The sequence below is a fragment of the Osmerus mordax genome, chromosome 13 (genome assembly GCF_038355195.1).
Source record: "Osmerus mordax isolate fOsmMor3 chromosome 13, fOsmMor3.pri, whole genome shotgun sequence".
Taxonomy (NCBI): Eukaryota; Metazoa; Chordata; class Actinopteri; order Osmeriformes; family Osmeridae; genus Osmerus; species Osmerus mordax.
In genome coordinates, this window is record NC_090062.1 from 16666407 (window position 1) to 16680876 (window position 14470).

At 42.2% G+C, this 14470-nt stretch overlaps 3 protein-coding genes and 1 long non-coding RNA gene across 4 annotated transcripts; 3 read left to right on the plus strand and 1 right to left on the minus strand.

Moving 5' to 3' along the window:
- Window positions 1–595: 595 nt before the first annotated feature.
- On the minus strand, window positions 596–2623 carry cox4i1 (cytochrome c oxidase subunit 4I1). The gene is made up of 5 exons (XM_067248784.1): window positions 2595–2623; window positions 1771–1847; window positions 1491–1655; window positions 1211–1342; window positions 596–882 (listed from the first exon to the last, which is right to left on the minus strand). The coding sequence occupies exons 2-5, from the start codon at window positions 1844–1846 to the stop codon at window positions 746–748; spliced, it is 510 nt and encodes a 169-aa protein (XP_067104885.1). The 5' UTR covers window position 1847; window positions 2595–2623; the 3' UTR covers window positions 596–745.
- Window positions 2624–2962: 339 nt separating this feature from the next.
- On the plus strand, window positions 2963–4532 carry emc8 (ER membrane protein complex subunit 8). Its single transcript, XM_067249140.1, has 5 exons — window positions 2963–3473; window positions 3642–3718; window positions 3808–3877; window positions 3984–4078; window positions 4252–4532. Exons 1-5 carry the CDS (start codon window positions 3261–3263, stop codon window positions 4409–4411), a joined length of 615 nt encoding a protein of 204 aa, XP_067105241.1. The 5' UTR covers window positions 2963–3260; the 3' UTR covers window positions 4412–4532.
- Window positions 4533–6623: 2091 nt separating this feature from the next.
- gins2 (GINS complex subunit 2) lies at window positions 6624–9297 on the plus strand. The gene is made up of 5 exons (XM_067249072.1): window positions 6624–6759; window positions 6959–7073; window positions 7912–8011; window positions 8286–8412; window positions 8716–9297. Exons 1-5 carry the CDS (start codon window positions 6670–6672, stop codon window positions 8842–8844), a joined length of 561 nt encoding a protein of 186 aa, XP_067105173.1. The 5' UTR covers window positions 6624–6669; the 3' UTR covers window positions 8845–9297.
- Window positions 9298–10807: 1510 nt separating this feature from the next.
- On the plus strand, window positions 10808–13191 carry LOC136955598 (uncharacterized). The gene is made up of 4 exons (XR_010878171.1): window positions 10808–10900; window positions 11350–11548; window positions 11685–11799; window positions 11924–13191. It is a non-coding gene; the product is annotated as an uncharacterized lncRNA (long non-coding RNA).
- Window positions 13192–14470: the final 1279 nt, after the last annotated feature.

A 14470-nucleotide genomic window follows, 5' to 3' on the forward strand; every position in this document is an offset into this window, starting at 1 on the left:
TAGTATTCCCCTTCCGGATTTTTTTTCCGAGTCCAGTCAGAATTTGTGACATCATAACTGTAATAATGACCAACCCGTATTTTACACCTGTATTGCACATCGATTTTGTTGGCAGCCTACCAAAAACAATCTTAATCCCGGGACGTCTTCGGTCACTGTTATATTTAACCTCTGTCATTTAATTTACGAATGTGAATTGCACATAACCTCGCATTGTGAAACAATCTTAATCCCCCCCCCCGGATTAAACTACACTGATTGAGAGCCATATCCGGAAGAACGGTGGGATTGCTAGACAGAATACACTGAGGCAAATTCTAGTGTTAAATTTCAATTTCAGCTCACCATTTGTAGGCACTCCACCATAGCCTATCAAGCCAGGAGTCAGGTGGCTGAGTGGTTAGGGAATCGGGCTAGTAATCAGAAGGTTGCTGGTTCGATCCCCGGCTCTGCCAAATGACGTTGTGTCCTTGGGCAAGGCACTTCACCCTACTTGCCTCAGGGAGAATGTCCCTGCACTTACTGTAAGTCTCTCTGGATAAGAGCGTCTGCTAAATGACTAAATGTAAGCCAAAACACAGTAGTAACACACGAGTGGGAACATAGGAACTTTATTTTTGTCTATAATACAGGATTACTTTTAAGAGGAAGTGGTCTTCCAAAAGCAAGACTGAGGAAATATGGACAGTTGATAAATACATGAATTATTGATTCGTTGGTTTTGAGTTAGTGGTCATGTGGACGTCTACTTCTTCCACTGCTTGTTCTCATAGTCCCAGTGAGCCGAGAAGCCCTCCACTGGGTTGATCCTCATGTCCAACATCCTTTGCAGTTCTTTCGCTTTGAACTCCTCATCGAAGGTGTATGGAACGGCTCCGTAGACTGTACAGGTGGAAGAAGGAGGGTGCCAAGAACACAGGCTTAGCTGGCTAGCATTCAAGGTCATGAGGATGAGACCACTACGCAAGTCAGTGCGCAATGACAAATCAATACCAAATGATATATTGTGGCACAGTATCTAGAATGTCAACAAGCTAAAACAGCTAGATGGAGTTAAATATTAAGGTTTGATTTGGGAAAGACATCTATGATGCTCAAGATTTTGAAGGAAGTAACTACTTTTTACCACTTTTATCCAGTAACAATCAGCCTCTCAGATGCTACGAAAATACCCCACACACTTTCACATCTTGCTTTCATCTGGACTTACCGAATTTCCTCTGCCATAACACAACTAGGCCGGTGATACCAATGAAGAAGAGCATGCCAGCGATGACTGATTTCCACTCCTGTGTGCCCTGGTTCATCTCAGCAAAGCTCTGTTTGAAGCTGATACGGTACACTGTCGAAAACATCCGTTTTTACTAAAGGACATTCCACACCACACAAATGAGTCTAAAGTGTCCCAAAAAAAACAGATGTGTGCAGATGTTTGTAGGCACACTGAATACAGAAATGTATCACATCACGTAATGCCAATTTGTACTCACATGCGATCTTCTCATCATTGGAGAGTGTGGCCCAAGATCCCTTCTCCTTCTCCTTCAAAGACTTCTGCTCTGGGTTGAGCTCCTGTACATACTGGATGTCTGGCAGAGGGTTTTCCCGTCTGTCAAAGTAGGCTGGCAGGGCATAATCCTCCACCTTAGCCACCCCTGCAGGAAAACACATTTAGTTAGAAATAAACACACGTCTCCCGACATTTCATTTGTATTTGCAAGTCGCAGCAAAACATTTCGAGTTGACGTTCTGACGACAGTAAATATTTACTATGTCCCCCGCGTAGACACACGGATGTTGATATGGCACGTTTGCCAACAAGGCGAAGGGCTCTGGCCGCCAACATTCTGGTAGAAAAGAGCATTTAGGAAAAATTGTTAGCTGGATTGCTTGCTTATATACTAAATTGACACATTTTTCTGCTATATCAAATAATCATGAAATATCGCACCTGCAGTTATGAAGTAATCTTGCACTACCTACAGCAATCTAGCTGTCTAGCCGCATACAACAACACCAACCACAATTCAAATAATGGGTCTGAAGGATTAACATTGAGCCTTCGGAATTAATAAAAGGGAATTTAAACTGCCAATATCGAGCAGAGCTGGGTTGCATATTCTCTTGCTAACTATTCCTGCTTCAGATTAGCCCGTTAGCTAGCTAGCACACAAGGTCATGCCAGGACAACTACATAAGTCATCCACACATTACGTTTTTCCGTCTTAGCGTTGTTGATCTTGGTTCTAAAACGTATGTTATTAACACAGTACCAAATTATATGTTGTGGCATAGTTATGCTAACAAGCTTTCCAACCAGCCAGGATTGCACTCACAAGGTAGCTAGCTAATGCTTAAAGCTAACCTAACCCGGGCTAGCCAGCTAGGCTAGCTAAATCGCCGCTGTACTGCTGTCAGATTTCCGTATCACGATCTCAATGTCACATCTCTTTACTTAGCTCAATCAGAAAAAAATACATATGTTCTACCTCTATCTGCATTGCTCACTTCTTTCCTAATAATGTATATCGTTTTTGGAAATATAAACGTCGATGTAAAATCAGTTCTAGTAATTTTTGCCGGCCGCCACTTACTTGTCCTCCTTCAGCCGATGCTCAGGATATCATAAAGGAAGTGTGAGCAACCGGAAATACGTAAGCGCAGATAGCCAAATGGAAGGTGAACCGGTCACGTCTCTAAAACGTGTAAATGTGAACTCTATCTTAACAATAATCATTTTACAAGTTTTTAATTTCCATTGTTGAACAATGGTTATATTACAAAGCATTTAAAGTTTCCATCTAAGTTTAATAAAAACGATCTTTACGACACCGGCCTGTGTCGAAACCAATGGTCTGACGCTGCCATTTTGGTGCAAACAACAACCACTTTCATCGCTCCTAAAGAACCAAAATGATGTCAGTTGCAGACTTCATTACGCCATTTTTGTGTGCTTTACGTTACCGGCGCAAATCATCATCAGCAGAAGGGATAACTAGCTTGGCAGCGTGAATTACGAGGACCACTAACTATAACAAGACAGAGTTAACCTGCAACCTACACTGCCCTAAAAGTGAGCTTAATGTAGCTGGACAGAGCTCTGAGTCAAATAGAATAAGCTGCACGCTGTTGCTGTCGATAGTGAACGGGCATGATACCAATTAGCTAACAGAGAAAATCCCTAGACCACCGGTCCTTTGCTAGCTAGATAGTACAGATAGCCAACAAGCTAAAGGGTCTCAGCTAATACGACCACAAGCATGCCTATTAAATTGACAACCCAGGCATACTGCAAGATGCTTCTGCATGCGGCTAAGTATCCCCAGTGTGCTGTGAATGGATTGCTGGTGGCCGAGAAACAAAAGGATAAAAAAAAGGAAGACCACTCTGTTTCAATCCTCTGCGTGGACTGTGTACCTCTGTTCCATGTAACACTAGCTTTGGCACCTATGTTGGAGGTTGCCCTTACACTGGTAAGTGGGCATCTAGATCATTCTCAGTATAAATACTATACTTTTTTTTTCTTCCTGCCACCAATTGATTTTGATTGCTTTTATCGGGTACTTATGTGTTTAACTTGTTGGTTGCTGCCACTAACTGTATTTTCAATTACTACCTGTGGGTCTGTGTGTGGAACTCAGATTGACACTTGGTGCAAGGAGAACAGATATGTCATTGCTGGATATTACCAAGCCAACGAACGTACAAAAGATTTCAGGTAACATGGTTTTTATACTATATTCTATATTAGTATCAAATGTAATGTTGGTCATGGTCACATACGTTTTCTCTTTCTGTCTCTGACAGACCCAATCAGGTCGCAGAAAAAGTTGCTGCCAGGATCTCTGAGAATTTCAGTGAAGCAGCAATTGTAATGGTAAATCTCCTGCCTGTTTTCAAGCTATGAAAATAAGACACTTGGTTATATTTCTCACCTCACATTCATTAATAACTCCAACTCGTGTGACTTGTGCGTTTCTTAGGTGGACAACAGCAGGCTAACCATGAGCTGCTTTGAACCCATTGTATCCATCTATGACCATCACGAAAACAAGTGGAAAAGCAGGGAGGTAAATGAGTAAGTATCCCAGGCAACTAGCCTCTGCACATCCCATAATATGCACGGCTGGCTCTACAGGGTTAATAAGCACCAGAGACTAGTAGAACCCTCACATTATAGCTTTAAAACGGTGTGTCGCTGATTACTGAGGACACGTTCCGAGGGTTTTGAAACGTGGTTTTGTGTTCTAGGGAATGTTTCGAGGATTGGACTGAGGCCCAGAAGATCACGTCCTCTCTTTTGGATGGAAGGTCCTACGAGAGCCTTGTTGACTTTGACAATCACCTGGACGACCTCAGGAACGACTGGACCAACCCAGAGATCAACAAGTCTGTGCTGCACCTGTGCTAAGAGACCTCTCATCCTGCACCTATGCTAAGAACCCTCTCATCCTGCAACTGTTCTAAGAACCCTCTCATCCTGCAACTGTTCTAAGAGCCCTCTCATCCTGCACCTATGCTAAGAGCCCTCTCCTCCTCATCCTCCATCCTCTGCCGCCCCCTCGCCGAAGTCACAACACTTAAGCAAGGATGTTGCTGTCTATGCAGCATGTGTAGTGCTACAACCACTTTAGCACAGGAATGCAAAGTTCAGAATGCTTTGTTCCGTGGTAGGAGGTTGAAGGGTGCTTGTAGGGACACTGACCATAAGACTACATCTAAGGGCCAGAAGGATACAGGCACCTTCAGCTTCTTCATAACTTTAATACGGAGAATTTAGGTGATAAACACCTTGTTTCCTGGAATGCAACAGCTTTAATTGTAGTTTTTGCTTATTTTTTGCTTTCTTTCTCCGCAACTGTTTGTGTTTGCTTGTAGTTGATGTAGGTGTGAGATTTTTCATTGTAGAGAAACTTGTATTTGATTTTCAATTAAATACAAAAGATTTTTTTAACAATCACTAGCCTTACAGAGATGATAGTCATTCATAAATTATTCTTCAGAGATCAGACCTATTTATATAATGGCCTACTGTATTATATGAAATTGCATTATATTCTTTATTTCGGAAATTAAGTCTTAATGATAATATTTTACTCAAAAAAGTTTTCCTTTAATTAGATTGATTTAGTATTTATTTGTTAGATTAGGTCATTCTTAATTGCTAAATTAATCTTGCCATATGATGGGTAATAAACAAATAAGGTTCGGATTAAAGCATAGCCTCGGTCACAATATTATTTAGAAATCAAGTTTGTTTTTGAGATTAAACAAAACTAAAAGAGCTAGATAAAATAACTGATGTCTTGATATGAAATGTTTTGTATGAACTGAATGTACAAATACAAAATAACTTTTGAGTAAAAGACCATCTGTGTTTTGGCTTGTTATTGGCTTATGGTACCACTCATATCCCTTATATGATCCTGCTTTAAAATGATAAATATCAACAGATTCAACAAAACACGTAAATTTCCAATGTCAGTTGTCAACCAAATAATGAGACTTACGAATATACATCATTTTCAACGAAAATGGCTTCATATAAATTTAACCCTTTTGTACCTCTATTTCTTCCTTTGCCAGAATCTTGAATTTAATCATGTTTTCCCCCTCTTGCATTAATGTCTAATGCATTGTGTTAAAGACACCAAGGCGATTGATTATAAATATTTGCAATCAGAATCAAGTAAAACACTCACACTATTAAACGTGACTTTACCACTTAAACATCTATGAAAGAAATTGAAAAATATCCTGCCAAAAAACATTCACTTTTTAGAGCTGAGATGTAATTTCACAGGATGCATACGACTTTCTAAAATGTTAGTAGACAGTACCCCCAAGTGGTATGAATGCCAATTTCCGCCAGTAAAAGAAGAGCTTGAATTGTGCCAGAACTTGTGAGCGTTTAGGTTGCGTTAAGATAATTGTGTCAACATGTCTTGTTGCAAGAAACACTGTGGTGTTACTGTCAGTTAGTGGAAGTTAGTCGGCTGATGATAACAATACGGTCATGGGGAATCGTTTTTATAGAGGAAAAACTTATAAACAACACAACTATGGAAGCAAATCAGTGACATCATGTTTTGAATTTTAAAAGGCATTGAATACTTAATATTGAAATTTAAACACGAAATTCACCATTCGAATTTCAGCAGCCCGAATTTTGTCCTATTTGAAATTCTGAAGCTTGATTTTTTATATATAGAATTTTTGGGATCCTTATCTTACTGTTCGAATTTGAGCAACCTGACTTTCTGAACCTTCAATTTTTGGATCAGAATTTTTTTCACGTTGAAATAAATTCATATTTCAATTTTAAAGAGGTGAATTCCAAACAAACAAATTCGGTGGTGTTTAAATTTCAACATTAAGTATTCAATGAAGCCTTTTAAAATTCAACACACGTCACTGATTTGCTTCCATACTCATCTTCCTTAATTTTAAGGGACACGTCAGAGAATGTCTACGTCAGAGAATGTCTAATATGTCTAATATTAGACATTATCTGCTAATATCATTAAACAGGCTCTGGGTGTACTTTTCACTTTACATTTTTCTTTTATACCTTTATTTTGAAATATTTTGAGGAAGTCAACCGGACATAGATGCCTACAGCGCGGGAACTTTATACGAATGTAGAACCACTGTCCGAACAACATTGCAATGGACCCTTCTGAGGTTGAATTCCTTGCCGAGAGGGAAATCGTGAAAATAATCCCGAATTTCAGCCTTGACAAAATATATTTGATCGGGGTGAGTGTTCTAATTCAAGGCAATGTTGTCAAGTGTGTCACTAGAGCTACGGCTTCGTTTATTACTAGTACTACAGTAAGTGATTGGTAGGCTTTCCTAAACTTGAAAGCTAATATACTGATTATGCTAGATTATATGCCCTTACTAGGCTAAGTCTATGTATCCTACATGATATGGATGTCTATTAAAAACGTTTCAGGGTGACCTCGGTCCGTTTAACCCCGGGATGCCCGTCGATGTGCCTCTGTGGCTCGCCCTCAATCTAAAACAGCGACAGAAGTGCAGGATTGTCCCTCCCGAGTGGATGGATGTGGGTAGGTAGAAGAGTGGATGGATGTGGGTAGGTAGAAGAGTGGATGGATGTGGGTAGGTAGAAGAGTGGATGGATGTGGGTAGGTAGAAGAGTGGATGGATGTGGGTAGGTAGAAGAGTGGATGGATGTGGGTAGGTAGAAGAGTGGATGGATGTGGGTAGGTAGAAGAGTGGATGGATGTGGGTAGGTAGAAGAGTGGATGGATGTAGTGTTGAGGTGTGTCAAACTGGTGGTCGTGACAGAGATCAGAGAGAGTTCTCTCGTGCGTTGGGGTGGCACCAGGTGGGCAGTCCAAGGGTCTGGTGATGTTCGGAGAGGGAGGGGGTGGAGAAGACCCACAGGTCTGCTCAGGGAAGGGGGGGCGGACAAGACCCACAGGTCTGAGGTAATCCAAGGGAGGGGGTCTCCAGGGCAGGAAGGGGGTCATGACTCCAGGAGAAGGGGTGGGGCAGACCAGGCCAGGGACGATGATGTATGGTGGAAGTGGCGCAGGGTCTCCAGGGGGCAGGGGGCATCCAGTGAGAAGGGGGGGCAGGGTCTCCAGAGGAAAGGGGCATTTAGAACAGGGTTTGTATATCCAAAGGCAGTCAGACCGGCCGGTCTAACTCGTCCTGAAGCACAAAAGAGTTACAGTCCCAGCATCACCTTATCTCCCAAGTTGACACTTTTACATATATATTTGACAATATATTATTATATATTGTGATAGATTTAACATCACTGAACCGAATGTAAACTAAACGTCAAACATCACTAAATTAGTTACAATGAGGACCACTCTCCCCGTAACTGGTATTTTCAGAGCTGTGACGCTGTGTTCTCGTGTTCACTGTGTGCAGACAAACTGGAGGAGATTAGAGAGCTGGAGAGGAAGGAAGATGCTTTCACCCCGGTCCCTAGCCCCTACTACATGGAGCTGACCAAGTTACTGCTCAACCAGTGAGTGTGGACCCTTCAGACATAACACCCTCTTCCTTGGTTACCTTACCTTTCATTTCCTAATAACAATGGTTTCATTTAGCAAACACTTTTATCCAAAGTAAAATTAACCCAAAAACTCAAACCTAAAACATCTTGATCTGCACTCAAATGCTCTAACCACTGAGCTCAATCCTTCTTCGGGGGCTTAAGCCTCCGTGACGCTCGTCCTGTGGACGCGGGGGGATGCTCCCGTGGATGAGGGGCTGTTTGTCACCCTCTTGTCTGTCTGCAGCGCGTCTGACAACATCCCTAAAGCCGACGATATCCGGACTCTGGTGAAGGACATCTGGGACACGCGCATCGCCAAGCTCCGCCTCTCCGCAGACAGCTTCATCAGCCAGCAGGAGGCTCACGCCAAGGTACCTCCTCGCTCCTGCACTCTGTACGTTGCTGCTAGTTTTTTACATTTCACCACCACACACACACACACACTTTAATCCGACCCCCATGGAGAACCAGTTAGAGCCAAGAACAGAAAGTGCCAGTTGTACTCACTAGGCAGCATATTTGTGCCGTGTTCATCTCTTTGTCTGACGTGTGTGTTGGTATGCATTCATCATCTTGCCTGGCCTCTCCCTCTCCTCCCCCTCTCCCCTCCTTCCCCTCCCCTCTACTCTCCCTCTACTCCTCTCCCTCCTCCTCTCCCGCTCCCTCTCCTCCAGCTGGACAGCCTGACTCTGATGGAGATTAACACCACGCGCTCCTTCCTGCTTGAGTCTCTCAACTGCATGTACAAGCTGCGCTCCAACCTGCAGCCACACTCCAGCAGGGGCAAGGCCCTGGACTACTGACCACACTGTGGTCAAAGCCCCAGAAAACAGATTAGTGGAGATACTGGTCATTTGGAGTACTGACCAGAGTGTGTGTGTGGGGGGGACAACTGCATTACTGACCAGACTGTGGTCAAAATCCTTGAATACGTACCAGATTGTGGTCAGAATTCTAGAATATAGACCAGCTTGTGGTCAGAATTCTGGAAGATGGTCCTTGTTGTGGTCAGAATTCTAGAATATGGAACAGATTGTGGTCAGAGTTCTAGAATATGGACCAGACTGGTCAGAATCTAGAATATGGACCAGATTGTATTTAAACCTCTCACAACCTCTTCACTTATGGTAGAAACCTTTGTTACCATGACAGTTTTTATTGATTCCATAATATGAATCATCAACACCTGGAACACAGGTTAGGACCCATCTTCATGTTTTTGATTTTCTAATAAAGTTTTCTAATAAAAACGTGTGTTTAAAAAAAAAATCCATCTTTGCTCAATCAAATACAATATTCATTAAAATAGAGCCTTAATATACTCATCCAATTAATTAATTAATCAATTAATAAGAGCGTCTGCTAAATGTAAATGTAAACATGTATTGAGAAAGAAGTACAGGGGGGCGTGCTGCAATATAGTAATGCAGGCTTCGTGAGTCATGAAACAATACTGTCAAATGTATGGGGAAATAGAAAATAGTTTGTGCCTCCCGTTCATGTCTATAAAGCCAAGACACAATGGCTTATAATGCCAGCTCAATAGAAGAGGAGTGTTATAGGCCTACTTAAAGTTTTGACTGTAGCATGCGACTGATGTTGTGGTGCGGCTTATTCCTCTAATGTTATGTTGTAGAAAAACATCACACTGTTGTAATTATGAAGATGGGTAATGATTATGGATTATATGATTGAAAATGAACCTCTTAATCACTTTTTTACCTTTATATGCTATATTACTGAAAACCAGATGCAAAGCTGTTGACTGATTAGTATTGCCACTAATATGTAGAAGATATTAAGCCCAAAGTGCAAATTTGGATGTTTAGGGGCTGAGGGAGAGAGAAGACTGTGTGTATATGCTTCTTCCATAGAAAACTACAAGGCCCAGATATTTACATTTAGTCATTTAGCAGCTGCTCCTATCCAGAGTGACTTACAGTAAGTACAGGGACATTCCCCCAGAGGCAAGTAGGGTGAAGTGCCTTGCCCAGGGACACAACGTCATTTGGCACGGCCAGGAATCGAACCAACAACCTTCTGATTAATAGCCCGATTCCCTAACCGCTCAGCCATCTGACCCTTAGATATCTTGGACTACAAGGCCCAGATATCATGGGACAGATTTATGACCCTATGTTCAGCAACCCAGTGCAGCTGGTTTTCAAGGCCAGAGCAAGCCTAAAAAATATGAGTTTTCTATGTAACTGTAATCTGAAGCCCTAAGAGACCAATAGTGTGAGAAATGCATAATGCATCGGTGACAAACTGTATTGTACCAATAGCAAAATTACAGAACTGATAAGGTTTTGATATATAAGAGGAATGTCCAGAGAAAAATTCCAGTCTGCTCCCGGGAACACACTCACTTGTTTAGATACGTTTGTGTCTGAATAAACTTTTGAGTTCCAGTGCGTCTGTTTGGACTTAGGATCTAGCCCTTCACGACACTTAAAACCATTCACCAATTTTGAGACTTAGAATTATTCTACACTTCAAGACTTAGTATATTTCACAAATCACAATACAAAGGAATTTACAAGTATTTACATCATTTCAAACGTTGAGAAATTGATTAAAAAAAACGTAGTACACATTCTTCCACTTCAGTTATACAAGGCTTTATAGAAATGCGCGGAAGGCAAGAATACGACTTTTAGGAACTTAATCGCCCATTCACAGTCACGCAACAGGAACACAAGCCAAAAACAGATACAGTTATCTTCGAGTACGGGGAGTGGCCTTTACGATTAACCCCATTTTTTTGCATACTTTTCCTCTTCCTGTATATCGGCGAACGATTCTGTGGAGCGCCCCAAACCGCGACAATAACATCTTCACACCACCCAGCACACACAGGTAACTTGAGATGGCGTTCTCTCATTCATCCTTTAGGTGTTAACCTTAAGATATTCATTGCGTGGATCATTACTGTCAAATTAATAACTATACTAGGCTATTGAGTATGATACACCATTTTGATATAGTTGAAAGCAATAGGCTACGTTGTTGTTGTTGGTGGTTATACTAAATGGTGCATCAAAGAGAGAGAATGTAATCATACAGAGAAAATATGTTATTCGAAACAATAAGTAGTTATAACGACCCCCCCCCCCCCCCCCCCCTCCACTGGCAGCAATGAGCCGCCCCATGTGATAATACTTACATTTCGCAAGTCTGTACTTCATTATGAGTCATCCACCGTTGTCTGCATGTTTTCTTCATTACCTTTAAGATGAAGACTCTTTAAACTGAGAGGCAAAAACAATATTGACAGTCTGTCTCATATCTTTGGTTTAACCTCACAGAAATATTTCATAAAGATCCGATGGATCAACAAAAATCCATAAGTCAACCAAAACGTAGGGAGACAGAAGGTGACGAAGAGGAGGATGAGGATGTTGATGTTGGCCATCTGGCAGAATCCCTGAAGTCTGTTGGAATTTCCCCAAACAAGTCAGATGATGGGAAACCCCCCGCAAGGGGCACCTCCCAACACCCGTCAGGGTGAGAGAACTATTGAGAATCTTTCACAAATGTTTATTTTATACAGTCCACAATCATAACCAGGCAGTTGTTTGGTTTGTGGAAAGGTCCCAACAGGAAGCGCTGAACATGCTTCTGATCTTTTTCAATCCTTCAGGGGAAGAGAGAAAGGGAAAGATGAATTACCTTCTAACCAGTCAAGCCAGCCCTCCACATCAGAACAGCCAGGACCCTCTGGGGCAGAGGGGGGACATGACCAGCAGGACAGACAGGTAAACAACGCAGCCACACTACAAGTTTACTGGATTCAGCTACAACAAACAGATAAAGAGCGAACCTCACTTCACTTACTACCCTTTGACCCACAACAACAACTTCTTTGTCTCCCCATGAAAGAACCCGAAGATCAAATTTCTGATCCAAGTTCCGATGTGGGTCCCAGTTCCAGATAAAGAACATCCAGAGAAAAACATCATGTCACAGTGTCAGAGACTACTGGATCTGCTGCAGGATACAGGTTTTAATGAAGAAGACCGGGGTCATCTGGAAGATGTGGCCATCATTATTGGTCTCAATGGTAAACATGACCCAAAACTCAGTGGTATTCTGGAACAACTCCAAAAAATAAAGGAGAAAGCAAAATTTAAGTTTGAAAAGGTAAGCTTTACTTGGGGACCCGGGGGTAATATCCCTTACAATAAAGAAGCTGTACCATATAGCCGAATCCGAGAACATCTAAAAAATTGCGAAGAAACCAAAAAGCTTGTTAGAAAGTTAAGAGGGAAAGATGAGGAGTGCCTTGTCTATTTCAGTTTTGTTGATGCTGATACTGTAGATTTCAACAAGGTGTACAGCTCCTATCTACAGGTAGTTGACACTCACGTAAATACTCATAAAATCCCACCCACAGTCATGTCAACAGGATATGAGTTTCTAGAAAAAGAATTCCAGCTTGCCAGTCAGATCGACAGAGAGGTGCGAATACTGACAGCCGATTGTTTTCCGTTGGGCACGTACTATCCAGAGCCCAACTTCTGTGTTTTGCTACCAAAGGCAGAGGACACACTACCAGAGAGCTTCATAAATACACGTAGTAAAGCTGAAAACATGGAGTCACCCACATTGATAAGACAGGTAAAAAAGCGGTCAGACATACCATTTACAGCTGTCTTTCCTAGAGGCCAGCCCATAATAACCGCTGTTCCACCAGGAATTAAATTAAAAAAAGGCGAGGTGACCACTCAGTGTCATCACAACCCTTTCATTTGGGCCACAAGTGCATACACACACGGTGAACTGAAGTATGAGCCTGCCAGGGGACCCAGATACTTTTATAATATTAGGAAATATTTGATGGGATTGCTTACTTGTAACGATGAGGAATTTGAGAAACGTTGTAGTGAAACTGAGTTTGCCTTCACGGGCCCAGGAGCTGAACAGTTAAAGGCAGCTGCGCAAGCATGCAGAGAATACAGACGCACGCTGGAAACTGGGACGAAGAAAAGGGAACTAACACAACCGCCAGAAGAGTAGAACAGTTCAGTCTTTATTTGACTTGATGTGTTTCCTTCGCCATAGATCAAAAACAAAGGTAGATTATTGTAGATAAGGCAGGTCAAGAGGTCGGATAGGATTGACCGTGGTTCCTAGACCTAAGAAGGAACTAAGAGATATACAGTATTCACCCCCCTTTAGGGTTAGGTTAGGTTTTTGTTGCTTTTATACATTAAATCATGGTCAATATAATTTGGCTTGGACAAGAATTTGCACACAAAAAACAGTGAAAACGGATTTTTACAAATTAATGTCAATTACTTAAAAAAATAAATAAGGTAAAGTAGATGATTGCATAAATATTCATCCCGTTCAGGTTAGTATTTAGTAGGTGCACCTTTGGCTGCAATCACAGCCCTGAGTCTGTGTGGATAGGTCTCAATCACAGCACTGAGTGTGTGGACATGTCTCAATCACAGCACTGAGTGTGTGGATATGTCTCAATCACAGCACTGAGTGTGTGGATATGTCTCAATCACAGCACTGAGTGTGTGGATATGTCTCAATCACAGCACTGAGTGTGTGGATATGTCTCAATCACAGCACTGAGTGTGTGGATATGTCTCAATCACAGCACTGAGTGTGTGGATATGTCTCAATCACAGCACTGAGTGTGTGGATATGTCTCAATCACAGCACTGAGTGTGGACATGTCTCAATCACAGCACTGAGTGTGTGGACATGTCTCAATCACAGCACTGAGTGTGGACATGTCTCAATCACAGCACTGAGTGTGTGGATATGTCTCAATCACAGCACTGAGTGTGTGGACATGTCTCAATCACAGCACTGAGTGTGGACATGTCTCAATCACAGCACTGAGTGTGTGGATATGTCTCAATCACAGCACTGAGTGTGGACATGTCTCAATCACAGCACTGAGTGTGGACATGTCTCAATCACAGCACTGAGTGTGTGGATATGTCTCAATCACAGCACTGAGTGTGTGGATATGTCTCAATCACAGCACTGAGTGTGGACATGTCTCAATCACAGCACTGAGTGTGGACATGTCTCAATCACAGCACTGAGTGTGGACATGTCTCAATCACAGCACTGAGTGTGTGGATATGTCTCAATCACAGCACTGAGTGTGGACATGTCTCAATCACAGCACTGAGTGTGTGGATATGTCTCAATCACAGCACTGAGTGTGTGGATAGGTCTCAATCACAGCACTGAGTGTGTGGACATGTCTCAATCACAGCACTGAGTGTGTGGATATGTCTCAATCACAGCACTGAGTGTGGACATGTCTCAATCACAGCACTGAGTGTGGACATGTCTCAATCACAGCACTGAGTGTGTGGATATGTCTCAATCACAGCACTGAGTGTGTGGATAGGTCTCAATCACAGCACTGAGTGTGTGGACATGTCTCAATCAGGC

Excerpts from the sequence above, each read along its gene's own strand:
- cox4i1 (XM_067248784.1), bottom strand. The coding sequence starts at position 1,846 with ATGTTGGCGGCCAGAGCCCTTCGCCTTGTTGGCAAACGTGCCATATCA. Across the intron at positions 1,656-1,770 it reads GTGTCTACGCGGGGGACATA|GGGTGGCTAAGGTGGAGGAT; the intron begins GTAAATATTTAC and ends GTTTTCCTGCAG. Across the intron at positions 1,343-1,490 it reads CAATGATGAGAAGATCGCAT|TGTACCGTATCAGCTTCAAA; the intron begins GTGAGTACAAAT and ends TGTTTTCGACAG.
- emc8 (XM_067249140.1), top strand. The coding sequence starts at position 3,261 with ATGCCTATTAAATTGACAACCCAGGCATACTGCAAGATGCTTCTGCAT. Across the intron at positions 3,474-3,641 it reads TGGAGGTTGCCCTTACACTG|ATTGACACTTGGTGCAAGGA; the intron begins GTAAGTGGGCAT and ends TGTGGAACTCAG. Across the intron at positions 4,079-4,251 it reads AAAAGCAGGGAGGTAAATGA|GGAATGTTTCGAGGATTGGA; the intron begins GTAAGTATCCCA and ends TTTGTGTTCTAG.
- gins2 (XM_067249072.1), top strand. The coding sequence starts at position 6,670 with ATGGACCCTTCTGAGGTTGAATTCCTTGCCGAGAGGGAAATCGTGAAA. Across the intron at positions 8,012-8,285 it reads ACCAAGTTACTGCTCAACCA|CGCGTCTGACAACATCCCTA; the intron begins GTGAGTGTGGAC and ends GTCTGTCTGCAG. Across the intron at positions 8,413-8,715 it reads AGCAGGAGGCTCACGCCAAG|CTGGACAGCCTGACTCTGAT; the intron begins GTACCTCCTCGC and ends CCTCTCCTCCAG.